This window comes from Myotis lucifugus, unplaced genomic scaffold (genome assembly GCF_000147115.1).
Source record: "Myotis lucifugus unplaced genomic scaffold, Myoluc2.0 scaffold_511, whole genome shotgun sequence".
Classification (NCBI taxonomy): Eukaryota; Metazoa; Chordata; class Mammalia; order Chiroptera; family Vespertilionidae; genus Myotis; species Myotis lucifugus.
In genome coordinates, this window is record NW_005871559.1 from 92,340 (window position 1) to 102,619 (window position 10,280).

Genomic DNA, 10,280 nt, shown 5'->3' on the forward strand with positions numbered 1-10,280 from the left:
CAATTCATCATGCACTCAGCTGCCAGGAGGAGGCTCAATCTAAGCTTCATCCAAGATGAAATACCTTTGAGAAAACACAGTATCTAATGTCGCCATGTATTAATATCTTTTTTTTAGAGTCCTGGAAATGAACCCTTTGCTACAGATCTGGGGAATGAGAGAACTTGAGTCAGAAGGTTGCGAAAAGAGATTTCCGGAAAACTATCTTGCCATAGTTTGGGCCATGGTTATAAAAGGCATAAGGAGCTCTTTTTCGCTAATTTCAAACTGCCGTAGTCTCCTCTTTGCTTTTCCAATCTTAATCCTCTGCTTCAACTCCATTTAGGTGAAAAAGAATCAATAAAAATAATTATATATTTTTTAATTAGAGCATTTCCAATTCACCAAATATTTCTGTATGAAAATGAGGCAAATATTCAAAGGAGGGAATCCTGATTTAGGCTAATATATATATATATATTTGTTAATCCTCACCCGAGGATATTTTTCCATTGATCTTTAGGGAGAGTGGAAGAGAGAGAGAGGGAAAGACAGAGAGAAACATCGATGTGAGAGAAACAAACACATTGATTGGCTGCCTCCTGCACGAGCCCCGACCAGGGCCCGGGCCGGGGAGAAGCCTGCAACCAAGGTACATGCCCGTGACCGGAATAGAACCCGGGGACCCTTTGGTCTGCAGGCCGAGGCTCTATCCACTGAGCCAAACCGGCCAGGGCTATTTTTAATCAAACCAAGAACCCTGTCCCAAGACTGTCCTTCCACACACATCGCTGAAACCTCCTCCTCCTCGGCTCCTGACACCCTCCCTCTGCTACACGCGCACAAAGCGGTTCGTGCCTCCAGGCGTGCACCAAGCTTTTTCTTCCCCGCTTCCTTGTCATATCGGAGAAGCGACCTCCTTTAACAGCTAGACTAGCCAGTGACATCCGGCTGAAACAGTCTATCTGCATGTCTCTCTTCCAACTGGACTGTTAACTTCGCCCGGAGGCCACGTAACAAGACACAAGCCCCACGCACAGGTGGGGAACATGTGTTCATCTCCCCGTCTCAAATGAAGGATTCACCCCACGACGAAGACCGATTGAAACGATGATCACAAGGCATACAAACACAGTAAGCAAAAAACACAACAACAAAAATAACAACAAACGCCGGGCACACTTGCCTCCGCAGTAAAGGACCCGGATCGGGTAGTCGGCATCTAACTTGGTGTTGCTCCTGGAGTCTCCTTTGCAGTCATGGCCCCCGGATTCGGCAATGTCAGCAGCCATCTCACAGACCTGTCAGCCGGGAAAAAGAACACACATCTGCACGACCGCGGGCCGCGACCCCGGGGCAGCCGTGCCCGGGGTGTGGCCCTGCCTCGTCCCCCACCAGGAATAACCCGAACCCCAAGTCCGTTTCATCTCCCTGCTGTCAAGTGGATGATGACGATACAAGCTGCCATTAGGATTCACAAAACGCGAGCCGCTCCGGGCACAGGGCACACCGTCTTTATCAGGCCTACGGGGAAGCAAGCGCCTGGGGGGCAGAGGGCACTCGTCCGAGAGGGAAGAATGGGGGGAAGAACGAGCAGGGCAGCTTCGGTGGAGAGGAGAGGGCAAAAGGTCTGGGGTGATTAGGAAGGGGTGCAACCCGCGGCAATCAAGGCCACCCAGCAGGTGGAAGAAAAGGCTCCACAAAGACGGGGTGGGTCCCCGGACGTGCCCCGAGGGCAGGGTGTGGGGGCAGCTACACGCCAAGGGAGTCAGGAGCCGGGATGGGAGTGGGAGAGGGCGGGGAGACCAGAGTCTCGGGAGAGAAAATAGGGCAGGAGAGCCGAGGAGGCGCAGAAAGTAAGGAAACTGGGGTGACAAGGGCGGTCGAGGTGGGAGAGCGGGGACCGGGACCCCAGGGGGCTAATCCCGGGGACACCTGAGGGGCCCATGTGGGCGGGGATGTGGAGACGCCTGGCCCGGCCCGGCCCCTTCCGCCGGGCGGCAGCACCTTAGCTTCCCCCTCACGCTCTCTACACGCGATTCTCCCAAGTGGGAAAGATCAAGGGGGACCGTTTACCCGGGCGGTCGTACAGCCGCCGACGCCTCCGCTCCCGCCACTACCGCCGGCTGAAACGACACATGCGACTCCTCTTCTCCGGGCCCGGCCACCCGAGAGCCCGTCTGCCGGCGCGGTCCCGCGAGACAATGAGCCTTTATCGCGAGACTCAGGCCGCCGCTGGGTGGCTGTCGCGAGAAGCCGGGGAGGTGTGGAGGACGTGCGGAGCATGCGCGTGGCGTTCGGGGGCGGGGCCGAGCCGCCGAGGGTCCGATAACCAGTAGGCGGTGCTCGTGACCCGCGAGAGAGGTCGGGTGGCGGGCGGGCGGCCTGAGCGCGCGCGGGGAGGCCGATCGGAAACCTGCCGCAGTGACTCCCGGTGAAGGGGCCCCGCAGTCTGGGATGCGTCCTGGAGTCCTGACCTCGCGCCTGTTGGATGAATCAGCCTCCGCCAGGAGACTGCAGCTGGGAAAAGCGTTTTCGTTACATTTCAACCCTGTTCCCTCCGTTGGCAGAATTATTGTTGAAAAGATGATGCCAGCGCTGTTTAGGTTTTTCTCCTCGGCCACATTCTCACGACTGTTTTCATCGCCTCCTTCTTGTGCACCGATCCTTGCGTGTGTCGTACCCTGGAATCGATCTCATCTCAGGCTTTCCCTGGGAATAACGCTGCCACATTTGCAGGAAAGAATGGGACCAAGATGTGCTTCGTAGAGGGTGGAGGGGGTTCCTTTCTGGTTTGCTTTACCCACCAACTCCTTCTCCTCCTTCGCTGCCAGCGTCATTCGCCACCACCATCAGCAGCAGCATCCTCAAATTCTCTGCCCAGCACTTACCTTGTGTCGGGCAGGTGTGGCTCAGGGGCTGAGCATTGACCTGTGGACCAGGAGGTCAGGGTTATGTGTTCCTGGGGGCACATGCCCAGGTTGTGGGCTCGATCCCCAGTGTGGGGCCGTGCAAGAGGCGGCCAGTCGGTGATTCTTTCTCATCATTGATGTTTCTATCTCTCTCTCTTTTTTAATATATTGATTTCAGAAAGGAAGGGAGAGGGAGAAAGAGAGAGAAACATCAATGATGAGAGAGAATCATTGATTGGCTGCCTCCTGCACATCCCCTACTAGGGATCGAGCCTGTAACCCAAGCATGTGGCCTTGACTGGAATCGAACCCCAGGATCTTCAGTCCGCAGGCCGATGCTCTATCCACTGAGCCAAACCAGCTAGGCCCTAGCTGCTAGGGCAATGTTTCTATTTCTTGATCCCTCTCCCTTCCTCTCTGAAATCAATAAAAATGTATATATTTTTAAAAAACAAAACAACTTTGTGTGTCCATGAAGCGATCTGGCATAATAGTTTCCACCAGGGACCGTGGCCTCCACTCTGACATCTTTCTTCAATAAAAGAGGAGTTTCCCCCTCACAAAAAGAGTCGTTTCTGCATGACATCAGTGAAAGAAGATCTTGTTCCCAAGCATGTTTGGTTCCGATAATAATAGCTCCCAGCAATAATAACAGCTTCCATTTATTGACACCCACTTCCCACTATGTGCCAAGAACCTGCTCTTTGGGGCATGCAGAGTCCAGGGGGACTCATTCCACAAAACTTTCTCAGATTCCCACTACGCTCCAGGCACTGTGCTAGGCACTGGGGATGCCGTGAGCAAGGGACGTCACTACTCTCACTAAACGGTCTTAGACATGTTAGTTGATTTCATCCTTACAAAAACCCCTTAATGCCCTGGCCTGTGTAGCCCAGTTGGTTGGAGCATCGTCCCCCATACACTAAAAGATTGTGGGTTCGATTCCCGGTCAGGGTGTGTACAGAAGGCAACTGACCGATGTTTCTCTCTCACATCGATGCTTCTTTCTCTCCCTCTCCCTTCCCCTCTCTCTAAAATCCATAAACATATTCTTGGGTGAGGATTACAGAAAAAATAAATAAATAAAGCCTTGGCCTGTCTCCCTTTCTGCCGGGATCATGAACATAGCCAGGAGGGAGTACCACAGCCATCTTGCAACAAGAGAGGCCTGAGAATAAAGGAAAATGTGCAAAGGATTATGGACTGGGACATATAAATAGCCTGTGTCCCCGACAGCCCCTAACTGTCTGGCTTCTGGGGCTTCCTGTTGTGAAACACACACACACACACACACACACACACACCCGCTATCTGGTTAAATTAACAGCAGGAGCGTTTTCGATTATGCTACAGAACACATTTCTAAATGATACTTCCAGAAAGTCAGATGTTTCCTTTAAGACAAGAGTGAAACATGCTGTCAAGCAAAGCATGCCTGAGGGAGGCAGACAATGCTGAGGCCGAAGGATGATGGGGAAGTAATGTTGCAAGACCCGCGCCATTCAGAGGAAGCTCGGGAGGAAGCGGACACTTTCTGAGAAGTCCCCTCTCAAAGAAAACCAGTTTCCCTGGCTCCTTGGATTAGAAGTGACTCATTACCACACATGCCACCTTGTTATAACATCATCTGTTTTCTCAAGAATCAGAGGGCGGTTGTTTTCCCCACTTTTGGGGACAGCACCTGGTGTCATGCTGGTAACGGTGATGGATGGATTGATTGATTCAAGGGTAGATCAATCAGAGTAAATCCCCGCACATTTTGAAGGTGCTTCTAGAGAAGAGGCTCTTTCCCATTGGATTTGAGCCTCAAGGATGCTGGCAGCCACCTTGCCACCATGCGGCCTGACAACCGAGTCCACAAGAAGGAGACAAGAGCTGGGAGAGAGACCGTTTGACCCCTGATTCCAGCACATCTGAGCTCAGCTCTAACTCTGGATCTTTCAGATATAAAAGTCGACAATTTCTCACTTTTGTTTAAGCAAGTTTTAATTGGAATGTCACTTTCAAATTAGTTCTGATGGACACAAGGGGTTAGGGCTGGGCACCCCTTACAGAGGTTTATTAAGACCTGTTCTAGCCCTATTCTGGTCAATCTCTCTCACACTGATGTTTCTCCCTCTCTGTCTCTCCCTTCCCTTCCACTCTCTCTCTCTAAAAAATAAAATAAAATAAAAAAATCAGTGGGAACAAAAATGTCTTCGGGTGAAGATTAACAAAAAAAGACCTGTTCTAGCCTAATGTTTCCCATTTTCTCCATTAAAACACACAGTGGATATTATTCCCTCACAGAGCACAATATCGGAAACAAATCTACAGTTTAATAAAACCACCAAATGACTGCAAAGATGTAAAATAACATAATAATTTATCATTTTCACAACTAATTGCAATTCATATGTAAATAGGTTGCTATGGACTAGGGCAGATTAAATGGGCAGTCATTTTGCCCTGGCTGGTGTGGCTCAGTTGGTTGAGCATCAACCCATGCACCTGCACCGAGAGGTCACAGGCTCAATTCCAGTGGGGGGAGTGCAGGAGGCAGGCAATGGATGTTTCCCTCTTTCTCTCTTCTTCCCTCTATAAAAATAATCAATAAAAACATTTAAAAAAAAAAAGATGTCATTTCATTCCTTCCTCTCCTACCCAAGACTTTGGAGTTTTTAGAACAAGGCCTGGCCCAGAGAGAAACGTACAGAGAGAAATAGGGCTAACCTTCAATCTGTCTCATTTGTTTGCATAAATAACATTTCAAACTCTAGTACTTTCATATTAGCAATGAAGTACCAGACACATACCATACATTCGTGGATGGAGACGCCCATGAATGAGGACTGCTAAGTAAATTGGGCTCAATTATCCCAAACTATATGAGTTACCTGCAAAACGAATACATCCATTTGTTATCTCTGGTCTAAATTAAAAATACGTAATCTTTTTCTCAGAAGAGAGTTGTATCACTTTTCTCTCTTGAAAGGATAAATATCCTTCAAGAATATCTTTCTCAAGAACAAGATGACACCTTTCTCGTGGGTCTTGGATGTTCAGACTTGGTTTATAAAAAAATTTAATGAAATGTATTGGATTCACGAAAATTTCACATTTCAGCAAATGTGAGACGTGCTTATGCTCGGAAATTCCAGGTCAATGTATGGCGCTAACTTTGTACTATGCTCACAGCTTTTCTGTATATTTGAAATTACTTCAAATTTTAAATTTCTTTGAAAGGAAACTATCTTTTTTTTTTCAACTCTTGGCTTCTTCCCTGTGGTTTCATCATATTACAAAATATTGAGGTTGTTTTCTACTTGGTTAGCAACCCCAGAAGAGAGATGAGCTTTCCACTGCTTCTAGCAAACAACTCGGGTTAGTACCTGCCATAGACTGAATGTTTGTGTCCCCCCCAAATGTCACAAGTTGAAACCCTAACCTCCAATGTGATAGTATTAGATGGGGCCCTCGGGCGGTGATAGTGGGATTACTGCCCTTATAAAAGGAACTCCCTTTCCCTTCTGTCTTGTGAGGACACAGCGAGCAGACAGCAGGCAGGGAAGTGGGTTCTCACCAGGACAATGAATTGGCCCCCACCTTGACGTTGGCCTTCCCAGCCTCCAGGGCTGTGAGAAATAAATTTTGGTTGTTTAGAAGCCATGAAGTCTATGGTTTGTTGTTAGAACAGCCAAGATGGACTGAGACAGTGAATCATTAGCCTTTCAGTCCTGTGCCCATCCCTGAGCCAATCACAGTGGCCATTGGGATGGGAGGCTCTGATTTGCCAGGCCAGGTCACATGCTCATCCCTGAGCCAATCACAGTGGCCATTGGGATGGGAGGCTCTGATTGGTCAGGCTAGGTCACATGCCCATTCCTGAGCCAGGGAATGAAGCTAAGGTCTCCCAAATCTCAGACATGGTGAAAACTCAGGGGTGGATGAGTCACCAAAGGAAATCAGGGTGTTGATGCCAAAAAGAGGGCACATGGATGCTGGGAAGACAAAAACAGCATAAACTACTCCTTCATCTGAGCTCTTGATCCCAGACGCCCTGCCCAAAGGGAGAAGGATCAGGGGACGGAGACGATAGGGAAGGAGCAGGCGTGACCCAGGCTCATGAAAACGAACCTGTTCTGCTTCTCCAACAAGCAGGTGCTTAGTAAGGTCATTGCTCTTCTTGCAACGCAGGACTGGCAAGGGACATAACCAGCTCTGCCACAAGAGGCCCATAAATATTCATTAGAAAAGGGAGATGAATTTACAAAGATGATACATTTGTATCACAAAGGGGCAGGCACTTTGTCACTTTTGCAGTGAAACCAGTCCTTGCTCAGTCACACTCCCTAATGTGCCCTTTCTCCAGTCCCTGGCGATCACTAATCTACTTTCTGTCTCTATGATTTTATTCTGGGATGTTTCGGGTAAATGGAATCATACAATATGTCACCTTTCGTGTCTGGCTTCTTTCACTTAGAATGTTTTTGAGGTTCTTATACTTTGTAGCATGAATCAGTACCTCATCCCTTTTTATGGCGGAATCATATTGCATTGTAGGTATAAACGCAGCTTGCTTCCCTAGTCATCGGTTGATAAACACAGGTGTTGTTCCCACTCGTATTAGTCAGGGCTCTTCAGAGAAACAGAACCAAGGGAGGTTTCAAGGACATGGCTTATGTGATCGTGAAGACTGGCATGTCCGGCATCTGCAGGGTAGGCTGGCAGCTGGAGACCCCGGGAAGAATCAGTCAGACTCCAAGGCCAGGCGCTGGCAGAATTCTTTCTCACTAGGGAGAGGCCAGTCTTCACCAAGGCCTTAAACGGATTGGAGGAGGCTTTCCAGCACGTAGCGGGCAATCCACTCTCCCCAACGCCCACCAACGTAAACATTAATCTCATCCAGAAGACACCCTCACGGAAACAGCCAGAATAACACTGGACCAAATATCTGGGCACCGTGGCCCAGCCAAGCTGACACATAAAATACACCATCACACGACCTACCCCTCGGCTATTGTGGATAGTGCTGCTGTGAGCATCCGTGTACAAGTACTGTTTTGAGTCCTATTTTCAATTCCTGGGGGTACATGCCTACAAGTGGAATTGCTGGGTCACGTGCAATTCTACACGGAACTGCCAAACTGTTTTCCATAGCAGCTGAACCAGTTTACATCTCCACCAGCACTGCGTGAGGGCATATATAGTATTTTTTAACTTCCAAAAATGAGCACGCGCGCGCATGTGTGTGTGTGTGTGTGTGTGTGTGTGTGTTTTCACTTAACAAGATATCTTAGACATCTTTCTGGGTCAGTACTTAGAACTCAGTCTCATTCTGTATAGATAGATGAGATGCTTAGAACAGGGCCCAGTCCACATGGAGGATTATGCAAGTGAACGCTATTATTCTTTTTAAAAAAATATATATTTTTGTTGATTTTAGAGAGGAAGGGAGAGGGAGAAAAAGATAGAAACATCAAAGATGAGAGAGAATCATTGATCAGCTGTCTCCTGCATGCCCCCTACTGGGGATCAAGCCCGTAACCTGGACATGTGCCCTTGACTGGAATCGAACCCAGGACCCTTCAGTCTGCAGGCCGACGCTCTATCCACTGAGCCAAACCGGCCAGGGCTGAATGCTATTATTTTTTATAATAAGTAGATAGTAATTTATTTATCTCATTCTCCACTGGTAAAGATTTAAGTGACTTTTAATTTTAAAAAATTTTTTATTATGGGCAATATATACAAGTAAAGAGGGTAGAGCAATGAATGTCCTTGTTCCCATAATCCAGCCACCACAATAAAAAAACTCATAGCCTCTCGCCTGGGGTGGCTCAGTTGGTTGAGCATCATCCCATGTACCAGGAAGTTGCTGGTTCCATTCCAGGTCAGGGCACATGCCCATGTTGCCAGCTCAATCCCCAGTAGGGGCGTGCAGGAGGCAGCCGATTCTCTCATCATTGATGTTTCTAGTTCTCTCTACCCTCCCTTCCTCTCTCTGAAATCAATAAAAACATATTTTTTAAAAAACACCAAAAAAAACCCTCATAACCTCTCTTTTTGTATTTCTGCCCTTCTCTCCTATTGGACTCCTTTGAATCACATACCAAATATCATACAATTTCATCTACACATATTTCAGCATGTATTTCTAAAAGATAAGGGCTCTTTCCTTAAGCATCGCCAAAATGCCATTACACACTTACAATAATTAGCAATAATTCCTTACTGTTCCTACTTAGCCATCAGTGCTGGGATTCCCCAAATGTCAAATGGAGTTGTTTGAGTCAGAGTACAAACAATTGGTTAATATAGCTCTTAAACCTCTTTAAATCTACAGTCCCCCTTCTTTTTTTCCCCTCTTTTTAATTTTTCTTGCATTTTATATGGAGGAAAAAAACCTATCGTTTGCAATTTTCAAGACTCATTTTGAAATAGCGAGAGTTTCCCGTCACAGTTCGTGTCAGGTCAGGGCGATCCCCCTCCACGCTGTGAAGCAACTCCCGTCCCTCCCTTCACGTTTGGGCCCCAGTTTTTCCTGGACTGCAGCTCTACTGAGCAGAAACAAGCAAAAAAAATATGGCAAATTATTTAGACCTTAAATTCAGTCAGTAGTTCTTGCTCCCTCCTGGAGAAAGCGTTTTTAAATAGTTGGGTAGGACTCAAACACTGACCGTGAAAAGGTTGCCATGGTGGGTTGAGTGGTTGCTGTTGCACCAGAAGGTATGTCCACGTCCTTATCCCCCCCAAAACTGTGAACATGACTTTGTTTGGAAAAAGAGTTTTGTACTTAGATGTAATTAAATCCATCATCCTGAGATGAGATCAGTCTGGATTATCTGGGTGCTAAATTCAATGAAAAGTGTTCTTTTAAGAGGCATACAGAGAGAAGGCCATGTGACCACAGAGGCAAAGACTGGAGTGGTGCAGCCACAAGCCAAGGAATGCCGGCAGCCACCACAAGTTGGAAAGGGCAGGAATGAGCGCTTCCTTAGAGCCCCTGGAGGGAGCACAGCCCTGCTGACACTTTCACACATCCGACCTCTGGTTTCTAAAACAGAAAAGAAACTGTTGCTTCAAGTCTCCGAGCTTGTGGTAACTTGCTACAGCAGCCACAGCAAGCTAATACAGTCACATACTCAGGCCCCTGGCAGGGGCATTTTAGAAAGCAAAGACCCTGGGTTTCTACCAGTGAAATAATAAATACATGTATTTTCCTGATTCCTGATACAGAACTTTTTTTTTTTGCCTCTTTCTGGTTGTTATGGATTCATTTGGTTGCCATATATATATATATATATATATATATATATATATATATATAATTATTTTAAAAAATCTTTATTGTTGCAAGTATTGCATATGTCCCCTTTTTTCCTCCTATTAATCCCTTATAGCCCGTAT

General features: G+C 47.4%; 1 protein-coding gene across 1 annotated transcript in view; it reads right to left on the reverse strand.

Moving 5' to 3' along the window:
• Window positions 1-2,202, reverse strand: part of DENR (density regulated re-initiation and release factor) — a 10,964-nt gene extending 8,762 nt beyond the window's left edge. Inside the window, exons 1-2 of the mRNA XM_006103819.3 lie at window positions 2,056-2,202; window positions 1,166-1,280 (exon numbers count right to left, since the gene is read on the reverse strand). Coding sequence (XP_006103881.1) covers window positions 1,166-1,271 — 106 coding nt within the window. The 5' untranslated portion in view covers window positions 1,272-1,280; window positions 2,056-2,202. The remainder of the gene's footprint in view (window positions 1-1,165; window positions 1,281-2,055) is intronic.
• Between the last annotated feature and the right edge of the window lie 8,078 nt (window positions 2,203-10,280).